Source organism: Mauremys reevesii, linkage group 4, assembly GCF_016161935.1.
Source record: "Mauremys reevesii isolate NIE-2019 linkage group 4, ASM1616193v1, whole genome shotgun sequence".
Taxonomy (NCBI): domain Eukaryota; kingdom Metazoa; phylum Chordata; order Testudines; family Geoemydidae; genus Mauremys; species Mauremys reevesii.
In genome coordinates this window covers 24,968,315-24,981,605 of record NC_052626.1, presented here as the reverse complement: position 1 = coordinate 24,981,605, position 13,291 = coordinate 24,968,315, and the positions used below count along the sequence as shown (strand labels likewise).

The 13,291-nt window shown below is 38.5% G+C and overlaps 1 protein-coding gene across 10 annotated transcripts in view; it reads right to left on the bottom strand.

Annotated features, from left to right (window-relative positions):
- Positions 1–3,638: 3,638 nt before the first annotated feature.
- Positions 3,639–13,291, bottom strand: part of BCL11B (BAF chromatin remodeling complex subunit BCL11B) — a 99,856-nt gene continuing 90,203 nt past the window's right edge. For 9 of the 10 annotated variants that reach the window (XM_039537114.1, XM_039537116.1, XM_039537119.1 and 6 more), the window contains one exon: positions 3,639–8,577. In XM_039537114.1, coding sequence (XP_039393048.1) covers positions 6,566–8,577 — 2,012 coding nt within the window. In that variant the 3' untranslated portion in view covers positions 3,639–6,565. The remainder of the gene's footprint in view (positions 8,578–13,291) is intronic. The other variant, XM_039537115.1, reaches the window with a different exon arrangement.

Genomic DNA, 13,291 nt, shown 5'->3' with positions numbered 1-13,291 from the left:
AGTATTTGTTGTTGCGTTTTTCATTAATAGTCTAACAAACGGGCCTAATTCTGATCTTTCATTCACACCAGCGAATCTGAGGAGTTGCTCTGTTTAAGTCAGTGAAGCTACAAAGTGGTATAAAACAGTAGTACGTGAGATCAGAATCAGGCCTTACTGTTTAGGGAAAATGCACACTGAAATGAAAAATATATGAAACTTAAAAATAAAATATAGTGTCCTTTAAATGAATTCTTCTGTTGCAGAGTGCCTTTAAGATGTACCTTACTTGGCATTTTGGAAATTATAAGAGCATGAACTTTAATCCAACTTAATTGTTGACGAGCCTGATTCTCATCTCACACTACCATAACTGTTAGAATAGTTTAACTATTACATCAGTCTAGCCCCTATTCAGCAAAGCACATAAGCACACACGTAACTTTAAGATTCACAGATATTAAGGGCACGAGGGACCATCTGATCATCTATCCTCCTGTATATTACAGGCCTTTAAATTTCACCCAGTTACACCTGTATTGAGCCCAGTAACCTGTGTTTGACCAAAGCATAATTTAAGCATGAGTAGTCCTACTGAAGACAAGATTACTCACAAGCTTAGAAATATGGCACCTACTAACATATTTTGCTATATCAGGACCTAAGTAAGTTAAGAATCTGGCCATCAAAGCTTCACAAATAAATCTTGAATTGTCTAACAGCAGTTTTGTATACAATTATCCCAGTCAAGGTTTTCTTACAGTTGTTAAAAGTGTTGGCTTGATAGGGAAGAAGAGGGTGGTAGATTCTGCTGAGCTATAATTGTCTCCATCTTTACAATACTCTCCAAATTGAGCCTAATTCTGCCTTTAGATGCATATACATAACTCCCCCTGCACTCAGTCAGAAGGGCAAATGTGTATCTAAAGGTAAATTTTGGTGTATGTAAAATATTGCTTGGAAGCCCATACTGCGTGGGCCAAATTCTGCTCTCAGTTAAGTCAATGAATGGCGTTACTCCATATTTACATTAGAGAACAGAGGCCCTGATCCAGAAAAGCCCCTAACAAACTTAAACCGCTGGGACTGCTCACATGCTGAAAGTGAAGTATATCCTTAAGTACTTTGCTCGGTGGGGGCTTGAGAGCAAAGTTCAGCTCAGAAAAACCAGAAACAATCACGCTTACCTTCTAGTACTTAAAGCTACTTGTTCCGGGACATTTTAAGTGTTTCAAATGTGCTTCAGGTTGCATTGCTTAAGGCTCCAATTCAGGAAAGCCCTTAAGCACGTGCCTTACTTGAAGTATACACTTAAGTCTCATTGGCTTTAGTGGGATTTAAGCACATGCTTAAAGTTAAACAAGTGCTCAAGGGCCCTTCCTGAATAGGGATGCTTTCCTGAATCGATACCTAACTGAACTGATACAAAGATATTCCGTAAGTCTAATGATCCTCAGTTTTTCAGGTCCTCCCAAATTTAAAATAAACAGGAAAGACAAGATTTGGAGATCAAGTCAAAAGTCCAATTTATTTTTATAACTTGAAACTGGAACAAACGTTGTTTTGAACGAGCGTACAAATGAAATGGTAGACACATGCTGAACTCAACATTGGTGACAATAAGGGAAAAAAGAGGCCAAAAATCTTGTACAGAGAATAAAAGGAACAATAAATATTTCACTAAGCCATATTGAAATGACCTCCAGCCATCTCAACATTTTATCCATAATAAAAAAAAAGTGCTCTTGTTTTTTAAACAGAGCACAAATACCAAGCAATAATAAATAGTTCCAAACTTGTAGTAAAAGACAAAACCTCCAAGTAAACAACAAAAGCTCATACAATAAGTAATAGAAAAAGGTAATAAAAATATTTTGCCTTGCCGGTACAAATGCAAACAACTTAAATCAACATTACTTTGCTTTGCAGTTCTAAAATACAAAGAGCACCATAAAAATGAGTTTGCTTGTGATAAACAAAACCTTGGACTGTCTTGTACTCAGGACTGGGATGAAATGCTGATTTTTTACCCCTTTTATTCATATAGATATTTTCCTTCCCAAAAACGAGATTACGGACCCACTCCTGCTCCCATAGAAGTCAGCTGAAGTTTTGCGATTGACTTCAATGGAAACAGAAGTGGGCACTGGAAGTAATAAATTTCAATTTAATAAAATGTTAAACTGAACTGTGAATATAAATATGGCAGCATAATAGCTACTGTATGTCTATGTAATATTGTGCTTATGGCCTAGTAAAGTATGATTCTCCTAAACAGGAAAAAGAGGGTCTCCATTGTTACTACAGTCTGTAGAAACACATTCCTTGTGCTTTTTGGGTGACTTACTGTTGGTTTATGAATGATTTAAGTCACACGATTAGACAACTGCTGGTTTAACTATCTTAGTAAGAAACAATAGGACTAGTGGTGCTCCCAAGCAATTTGCTTTAAAATGAAAGTTGATTTTTTCTTTCTTTCAAGGAACTGGTCTTAGACTGGAAACCTAGGATTCAATGCTCATTTTCATTAGACTGGTGTATATTCAGGGGTACTCCACTGAATTCCATGAGGTTATTCCAGATTTACACCAGTGTAACAAAGATTAGTATACACCTTTAAAGGGCCAGATTCCGATCTCAGTTACACTGGTATAAATCAGGAGTAAATCTTATGAATTAATCCTGATTTACACCAGCATAACTGAAATCAAAACTTCACCCAATAGGTAAATCTTAGGATAGGGTGTAGTCAAGCAAGAAGGCAGCATCTGCAAGATAGCTGGGTCAAATTCTGCTCTGAGTTACAACCATGCCATCCCAATGGCTTCAACTGCATTGCACAGATGTGAAGGAAGAATTTGCCATGGTGTTTTTTACCACCTTTTTCTGAAACAATGCAATTTCCTCCTTCTCTCCCACCTTAAAATATTCAATAGACTGTCATTGCCACTTCTGCTACTTGTCCTCATCCCGACCGAAAGAAAAGAGAGAGAGAGAGAGAATAGAAAAGAGAAATCAAAAGGCACAGAATTTCATCCCAGTCCCTCAAACATTCAGAAATTTATGGAATGTACAATTAGGAGTACAGCAGCAAAGCAGATAATAACATGGACTGGCAAGACCTGTACATGGAATAGGTCCTGTTCTGACAGGGAAAACGAGGGCTGTGCCTGGACCAATTTTACTTCAATCCAAATTACAATTGTACCAATTGCAGGTCACTTTACCTGTGTCAAAGCAGATGCAACAGCTCTCGCTTTTAAAGAGTAAATTTACATTATTCTGGAGGGCAGGAATTTAGGGGAGTGAGTGGGAGGCAGTGGTGGTAGAGAAGATGCTATAAACAGCTAATCATTTGCAAGGGGGGGGATCTCCTCTCTTTCTCTTTAGAAGAGGAATCCGTGGAATGTTACTTCAAACATCTTTACAAAAACTGAATTTCCCTTAACATGAATAGGCAATAATCCTCCAGCCTGGTTCACCCATACCTGGTAAAACCTTGATGCAAGGGGTCCAGGCAACTTTGAAGATATTAGAGCCCTGTGGGAACAGTACTTTTTTTTTTTTGTAGGCCATTTCTGACAAAAAAAAAATATATACAACTAAAATCATTTGTGAACAAAATAAAATAAAATAAAATGAAAAAAAAAAAGCACTTAGTTATTTTGTTTTGTTTCTTTTACTTAAAGGTCGTCTAACAACCCCTCCCCCCCCCACTTTTTTTCCTGTACAATAAGGACTTAACATACAAATTTTTTTTTTTTGCAATATTTTATCCTGCCAAATTAAAAAAATATATTATTGGCAGCCTGTTTGTTTGTTTTTATTTTTATTTCCAAATTCACTAACAAAAAGGTACATTAAATCCCTTTAAAAGGACAAGCGTACAGTTAAAAAATTACAAGCTTCAGTAAAAATACAGCGAGTGCCTACATCATATGAATCAACCAATATCAATATCCATTCCAGACGGGAGGGGAGGGGGAAGAGAAAAATAGGTATAGGTCAGAAACGTGATTTTTTTCTGCAAAGCAATAACAATATTAAGCACTTTTTTCTACATACTTTTTCTACATGGTGTAGCAATCACCTTTTAATCCCCAAATACAAGTTTCTATACATTTTTTGAAATAAAAATTCAACACCCAAAGCAGAAAAAAATTTACTAAAACTCAAGACTTTACAGTTACAGTGACAAGAACAAATTTATAGACCCACCATTTAAATTTTACTGCAACATTTTCAAGGAAAAAAAGAAAAGATTTTTTTTTCTGGTTTTTTGTTTTTTTGTTTTTTCTTTCTGGTTTTGTAAAATGCCCAAGCATTCTCCATTATTACAAATACTGGTCCACTTTTACAGTAATCAAGAAATTTTAATATATATAATATATACTAAAACCCCGTCACCAAAAGAAAACAATATACACATGGCCATCATGGCATTTTTTTAATAACCTATTAAGCAAACTTTGAAAAAAAAAAGATTGCTCAAACACACATACACACAATTTTTTTTACCCTTGTATGTATTCAATACTGTAAACGTATTTTAAGACAGAGTGCACTAAATTTAACTTTTAAAAAAAATTCGCCATTGTTCCTGAATTGTTTTTTTCTCATTCAATGATAACTCGTAATTTGTGTCATATGAGTTTTAATTCAGCAGTAAATCATTTCCATTCCATTTCCTAAGCAGCGTTGTCCTGAAAAAAAAAAAAGGCTGAGAATAATTCAGCTAATGGATGTCCGAAGTTGTGCTGGGTATGCATCTTCATTTGATTGGGTCTTATGGCATTTTCATGTCCACTATCTTCAACCAGTAATTTTTTTAAAGTAAATGTGGCTCTTTTTTTTCCCCTTAAAGAATGTACTTTTCTTGTTTTACTTTTTTAAAAGTCTTTTCATTTCACAAAAACGTTTTGCATTTGTCTCAAGAGACTCAGATAGGAAGATCAGTTTTCAAGGCACTCACGTCAAATTGAATGGCAGTAGAAAAACTGTCCAATAAATTATTTTTATTTTATTTTTCTTTATAGTGCCAGTATTGTGAATGCCATGCTTAGCAACACTGACACTTAATCTCAGCTGTTCCCTTACAGTTTAACCCACCTTTGGGCCAAGGAGAAGAATATGCTGTAATTTCTTGTTCAGAAGCCATTTTCTCTTAAACACAAACAAAAGTTTTAAAGTGCGGGTCAACGTAATGAAAATGTCTAACCTTAATTGTCCACTCTTCATTATTATTAGTCCTAATATGCTAAAAAATAAAACAACTGGAAAACAAAGCAGCTGCATTTTTTTCCTACAATGCTTTGCTCATATAGGGCCTGCTCCTGCTCCCAATTAAGTCAACGGGAAAACTCTCATTGACTTCAGTGGGAGCAGAATCAGCCCATTACACGTAGAATGATTAATTTTTCCCCTTCCTCACAATAACATTGTTGTGCATTATATGAGATAATCCTGATATTTTCTACTCGCCATCCAAATACTTTATAAATTCTATTCTATCGGATTGAGAAATTACCAATCAGCCCTAGTTACAATTGCCTTAATTATAGCGATTCTAGTTGCAGTATACTTCTGAGCTGAGTTGGTGGTCTCTACATATATCCCAAACTTGTTTAGATTTGTGTGTGTGTGTGTGTGTGGTAAACTAAAAGAATGGCATTTCATTCATCCAAGGGTGGAGAAGGATGCTACAATACCTTAAAAGAGCTTTTATGACAACTGTGAGGATTCTTTCGGTTATTTTAATTACTGAACCTGGAACAAGTGACAAAATGGCGGCATCTCAGTACATATCATTAATAACGCTAAGAAACTATCTGATAATAATCCACAATTAAGAATGCTATTGCTTTGTTCAATGTAGCTGCCTTCAGAAAATACCTGCACCCATGTCTTTTTAGTTGACATAACTTTAATGTTGAAGTCTACACAGAAAAGGCCTCTATCTTTAGCGACATTGTCAGTGCTACATATCAAATCCAATTCCAAAAGAAAGTGCTAATTTTAAAGATTGTTATCCGCTGTACAATTTTATTTTCCCTAATCTCCAAGGTTATTTTATAAAAAAGGAAGAAGAAGAAGAAGAAGAAGAAGAATTCAGTTAAAATGTTGGCTTCTTCACAAGAAATTACACATGCTTAGCTTAAATTTCAACAAAGCAGCGGCCCCAAAATTATAATTTAAAAAGATATGCCTCTCCCCCTACAATGCAAGTAATCTCAGGCTACTACTGGGTAAAATTAAAAAGGGATACCCAACAAAATTTTAAAAGAAATTTAAACAGAAAGAATAAAAAAAAAGTACCTGCACATGCCAAAAAATTACAAAAACCCAATAAATACAGAAATTATTGCACAGTTAAAAGGCTCCACAATTTTACTGCCTTAATCAACCCTCAGGTTTAATAGAACTTTGTAGACACAGGTTATATTTAAGTGCCAAGGTCTGGCACCTACTATAGTTATGCTAAGTTATGTTTACGGAGGCAAGTTAGGTCAGCTTTTCTCAGTTGGCAATAGTTAAACTGTACAAATTAAATGTTACCTAGACCCCTGATTTAACCCAGTGGGGGGTCTTAGCTTCTTTCTGCCTGCTCAATTTTGACGTCATTTGTCAGCAAATGTTCTCCATGCCACTTTTTCATGTGTTTCTCCAGGGTGCTGTAAACACTGAAGGGCATCTGGCAAATGTCGCAGCGGTAGACCTCCTTCCCTATCTGGCCATGCGTTTTCATATGACGTGTCAGCTTACTGCTCTGGGCACATGCATAGTTGCAGAGCTCGCATTTGTAAGGCCGCTCTCCAGTGTGGCTCCGGCGGTGCACCGTTAAGTTGCTGCAGTTCTTAAAGACCTTGCCACAGTACTCGCATGTATCGCTCCTCCGCCCTTCCTTTGAACTGGGTCGACCGGGACCAGGTCCACTGATGTGGGGAGTGCTGCCTCCGCTCGCTGTCCCACTGCGCCCTGAGAGACCCCCATCCAGCATGTCACCTGGTGGAGTGGAGAAACGCAGGCTTCCGTTCTCTGAAGAATGCTCAGAAGAAGTTGCAAAGGGGGATTGTCGGGAGTCTGTGAATCCTAGAAACGGATCCTTCATGAAGTGCCTTGATGCTGCATACCCTACCAGCCACTGGGAGTAAACATTTTCAGAAGGTATTATTGTTGCTGGTGGTAAGTCCAAATCTTTCTCTATTTTTATTCTTTTAGAAGAGTTGTTTAAACTGGGGCTCGTGATAGGTGTTGGCTTGCGAGGGAACAAGCCTGGGAAGGGCTCGCCTGGGCCAAAGTTTCTTCCATTGACTGTCCCTTCCTCAGTGCGGTCAAGTTCTCCTGCCACTGAGTCTTCGTCGCCTGTGTCTCTCTGACAGAGGTCTCGAGGACACAGGTCTCGCTGATCAGAAGACCTTTTCATGAAGCTACTCCTCTTCTGTTTTTCAACTAGCATGTCACTGTATTGCTGGATGGCACCGAGACTTACATTCTCTATAACTTTTCCAAGGACAAGGGATTTTTCATCTGGTAGCGATTTGGAACCGTTCTCTCGATTACGACTTAGCTCTGAGTCCATGCTGAAGCTTGACTCTGGCCTGCTCTCATTTTCTAGCTCCTCTTCCTCCTCCTCTTCTTCTTCCTCTTCTTCATTGTCATGGCCCAGGGAGGGATCACTCTCATTCCTGAAATCTGTCTCACTGGATTTTAGTCCCTCTCCAGTGAGCTCACTTGTGCCTGGCTCAGGAGAACTTGTGGTGGAGAGTCCATCATCTGACCTGCCTGTCATGGAGCCAGCTTTGTGCATATGTGTTTTCATATGACGTTTTAGCTTGCTGGCCTGGGAGCAAGCATGATCACAGAGTTGACATTTGTAGGGCTTTTCTCCTGTATGACTGCGTCGGTGCACGATAAGATTACTCTGGAACTTGAATGTTTTCCCACAGAATTCACAGGACTTACTCTTCGCCTGAGGCTGCGGCGGCGTAGTGCTGCTTGGGGGCATTGGTGGCAATGGCGGGGTGCTCAAAAAGGGTGATTTAGGGCTAGGCTGGAAAGGATTCAACAAGCGATGCATAGGGTTGGTGCGATTCGGTGAGACTGGAGGAGGGGTAGAATTGTTTCCTGCCAGTTCTCGAAGCCTTCTGGAGAAATCCATCGCTGGGGACTCAATTGCCATGGGGTTTAAACGCATAACTCTGTCAAAGGCACTGGGATGCTGGGCAACTAACCCCATTTCTTCGGCACTAAGGCGATGTGGATCCAGATGATGACGAGGCGGTGGGCTGAACAGTGGAGGTGTGTTGGGGAGCCGACCCTCACCAAATCCAGGGTGATCACGTAGGATGGGGCCCGTCATCCGCAAAAGACTAAAAGGGTTGTTGTCTCCAAGAAAATTCATCAGCGGGGACTGTGCAACAGTCTCTGGTCCCAGAGGAGGAGGGATGGTGATGCGTGGAGTAAGGGAACTGTTTGAAGGGCTGGTTTCCAGGTAGATGCGGAATCCATGTGTGTTCTGGGCATGCTGAAGCAAGAACCAAGCGCTATTAAAAGGCTGCTTGCATGTTGTGCAAATATAGCTTGAAGGCTCATCTTTACCTAAAAAATAAAAAGAGAGAGAACACTCAAAAAATAATACAATGGAGAATATTTAAATACCATTGGCATGTACTTTATTTTGTTAACAGATTTAGTCCTTGGAATTTCTGAAAGGGGGATTTAATTGCAATTTATTGATATAAAATGTTGCCCAGCGTATTTACTCATCCAACATGTTTATTCGCATACATGACACATACTTGCATTATGTGTAGTATATCTTTATATATTATATCATACAAAACCTTATATAGGCATATTTTTGGAATATAGGGAATAACACATTTATTCCATGTAAAAATACTTGTTTCAAGGGATTTAATGCTATGTATAAAGTCAAAAGAAAATGTGATGTAGTAGATAGATCTGTTTTATGGTACCTAAATAGGCTGTGGTATCACGTTCAGTCTTTAATTTTATATTTTTATACACTTTACTCAGCAGTCACCCCAGATCTTTGCTGTATTCATTTAAACATGCTTCAATCATGCTGTCCCCTAAATTTTTAAAGCAGTATGTGGGTATTTATCTGCACAAGTCCCATTAAAGTCAACAGGAGCTTGGAAAACGTATCCCTGTATAAACCACTTTGACATTCTCTTTGCCAAAACACCAAGAAGCCACTCAAGTGAAATATCCGGTAATCAAAGCTGACAGCACAGTTGCAATTAACAGTAACAAATGTCGGGCAGTGCTTGAACTGGATCCCAAGAATTTCTGAGCCTGAGCCTGCCCTCCATCGCAGAAATAGTAACCAGAGCCAAAAACATGGCTTTCTATTTGCCTTTCTAGCCTCCTTTGAACAACTGTATAAGGTGGGAAACATTCCTTTAACCCTGATTCAGTTTACATAAAAGACAGGTGTGGACAAGCCTGCACTACAGTCATAATTTTACTAGCTAAAATATTCCAATCTTGGACACAATATAAACTTTTTACTATCTTAAAAAATGTGGTATTTTCCCCTTTAGTGCTCCCGCAGCAGTCTAACACCTATAAATGCATAAACACACGTCAGCTTGAAAATCACACTTCAGGACTTTTTTTTTAAAGTGTCTCTTTGAAAGTAGCTACCTTTTATGGAAAAACTAAAATTGAATTCTTGGATTTCTTGCTATGACGTAATATATTCTGCGTAGCGATGGACCTAAATCAGATCCTTGACCCCAAATGCAATACATGTTTTGAACTTCAGAGCCAGGACTGAGCTTCCTGTCTTTCCCTATGCATGATGAACTGAACCAAATCCCAGCTCGCAACAATTGCAAGAGTTTGACTCTGGATCTAAATTTTACAACCCGCTTCCAGTTGTAGGTATTAGGTTATGCAGAAGCCTTTTGCTCAACCATTATGCTTGAAAACAGAAGTGTTTATAGGTGAATTAACTGTACTATCAAAACTGCCTTTTTAAAGCTAAGTGACTCACAGGGTATGTCTACACTGCAATAAAGCACTCGTGGATGGCCTGTGTCAGCTGACTCTGGCTGCGGGGCTATAAAATTGTAGTGTGGACATTCGGGCTCGGGTTGGAACCAAGGCTCTGGGACCTTCCCCTATCATGTGCTCCCAGAGCCTGGGCTCCAGTCCGAGCCTGAACATCTACACTGCAATTTTATAGCCCCGCAGCCCAAACCCAGCGAGCCTTAGTTAACAGACACAGGCCAGCTGCAGGTGTTTAACAGCAGTTTAGACATGCCGAGGGACCAAGAAAACTTAAGCCAAAACACACCAAAAAGGAGGGGGAGAAAAAACAAAAAAAAGGGAAGGGAAGGGAAGGGATAGCTCAGTGATTTGAGCATTGACCTGCTAAACCCAGGGTTGTGAGTTCAATTCTTGAGGGGGGCCATTTAGGGATCTGGGGCAAAAATGTCTGGGGATTGGTCCTGCTTTGAGCAGGAAGTTGGACTAGATGACCTCCTGAGGTCCTTTCCAACCCTGATGTTCTATGATTCTATGAGAAGAATAACTGCCACTGACTGTATTCCAGTGTTCTAAGCTTCCAGAAATGGCTCCTGACAAGGAAACCTTAGACAGAGGAAAGTTGGGGGATATCTATCTAGCTATCTGGCCTTATCATCACCGCATCTGAGTGCCTACAGAAAGGGAGAATAGAGAAAATTATATCTGATTCTACCACCTTGACTCACCTAACAAGGCCTATTTTTAATATTCAGTAGAATATTTTGGGGGGAGTGGTTCCTTACACCACAAGCACTGCTACTGATTTTAATAGCCTATTCATGTGAGTCAAGGTGGTAGAATCAGGCCTTTTACAAAAAACAAACCTGGCGTGGAATGCACTTTTGTTTGATTGACATGATCTTTTCCCACAAGTTCTTATTTTGGGCTCGGAGGGAAGATAATTAAGAGTAATACGCTAAACTTTTGTGATTAATCTGTAACAATAGCTATTGTAAATAAAAGTGCGGGGGCTATATTCTCCTTCTAACATGCATACATGACTCCTATTGACATTAATAAGAGCTGCATGCACACACCAAATGGAGCAGATACAGTATCTTTTAAAATCTACTTAGTGATGAGGCAGTTATAGGGTTTTATGTCAACTCTGAAGTCGAAGCAACATTAAATGCTCCCATTATTACTTCAACTATTTAAATTTCTGTTTCTTATAGAAATATGATGAAAATGTCTAGACTTTTAACTTTTCTTGAACAGCAACATATGTAGTATAAAAAGTGACAGAAATCACTGAAGCACACTGAAGTCTATAACATATTCTGTCAAAAGCTTTTTTTAACAATATGTTTTACCTCAGCTCACCCTAGAATGGTTTTAATAAAGCCCTTTCTCAAGTGCGATCTAATAGCAAATGAAGTGCAGTATCTTACAAGGTCATGTATCTTCCAACGAAAGAGTGCTCTGCACCCTTCACCTCCACTTTATCCACTCTAATTAATCAATTGATTACCCACAGCTGTTCAATTCTTTCATTTTTAAAAGTCACACGGTGCATTATATTTTATTCTATTTTTAATTTTGTGCACGCGCATGCATGCACACACACGTGTGTGTATGTGCTCTTAAAAGCTTGCTCATCTAGTACAAGAACTGACAAAATCCAAACAAAACCAAAAAAACCTCAGCTATAGGTTAAAAAAAAAGTTTACTTCAGAAAAGGCACATATGTAAGAAAAGGAATTCCTGGGCAGGCTGAGGATCAAGGCTAATTTAAAACTGAAATGGCTGATTAAAAAAATTAGCCTCAAAATGGCAGCTGGCTAGAAGCTTGCTACTACATGTTATATGAAGCTCAGATGTTTTGTTTTGTTCTCCAAAACTTCACCTCTGTGAAATTCAAGTGAGGAAAGTTCCTTCTCCCCAGCTCCTTTTTTAGTTTTCTTTCAAACAGAGCAAATTAGTGTTTATTGCTGAGACAAGATTTATGAGATATCGGTCATAACAGAATCAGTATTCTCTCTTTTTGTTTTATTTAGCTTTTATGCCCCTAAACTCTTCTGTTCAGGAGACCCCTACACAATGGCAAAACTGACTGCAGGCTACCTGGCTACCAGGCCTCTGACAGCTTTTTCTTTTTCTTTTCTTTTTTTTTTAATACTTTCACAACCCTCAAAGGCTCTCCCTAGATGCATCTTTTTTAAAAAATAAAATAAAATGTTCATTTCCATATTATCACTTCATGGTTATCTTGCCTAGAAGTTGCCCTGAGCAGTGTAGATGCTCACTTTTAAGTACAGAACAATGTCAAAAAGTCTTTGAAGATCCACTCCGAACATTTTTATAGTCTAAAACTTGCTAAATATTTTAAACATGCCCAGGAACAGTCATGTATTTCTCAAAAATGATTCTTCTATTTAATAATGCAGTGCACCTACACTGTAAAACTCTTTGTTATAAGGCTACTTTTGATATATGGCACAGTCTCTTGCCCATCTCACTGAAGTTAAATAACCCCTTTATAACAACTAGCTACAGTGGCTATGTCATGCACTCTTTATCTCTTAAACACATGCTTAGTTTTAAGCAACATGAGTAATCCCACTGAAGTCAATGAAACTTAAGCATATGTTTAACTGCTTCGTTAAACAGGCATGGGATTACTCATGTGCTTAAAGTTAAGCATATGCTAGTTGCAAGAATGGGGCCTGAATGAACGCATTTCAAGAATGTGGGCATGACACTATCATCTTTAAGCAAACAAAATTTCTGATTTCAATGGCTTTTGGGGGAGCAAAGGACGGCTTGAGTTTATTTTATTATCCTTATTAATTGGTGGGTATTTTATTTATGATGAGATGACCAGTCCTCATACTGTAATTTATATAGTGGGATGAGAACCCAGAGCATAGGATGGGCACCTACAGAAAGTAACATGACCGGGGACACATGTTTACAGATTCACAGATATATAAATTTTAAGGCCAAAAGGGACTGCTATGATCATCCAGTCTGACCTCATGCATAAAGCAGGCCATGGAGTTCAGTGCTTCCTGCATCTAGTCCAACAATTTATGGTTGAACTAGATCATATATTTTAGAAGGACAGCCAATTTTGATTTAAAGACTCCAAGCGATGCAGAATCTACCAATTCCCTTGGTAGTCTGTTCCAAATGTTGATTATCCCCTCTATTAATTTTTTTTTATCTTATTTCCAGTTTGAACTTTGCTGAGTTCAATTTCCAGCCACTGGATCTTGTTATGCCTTTATCTGTTAGATTAAAGAGCTCTCTA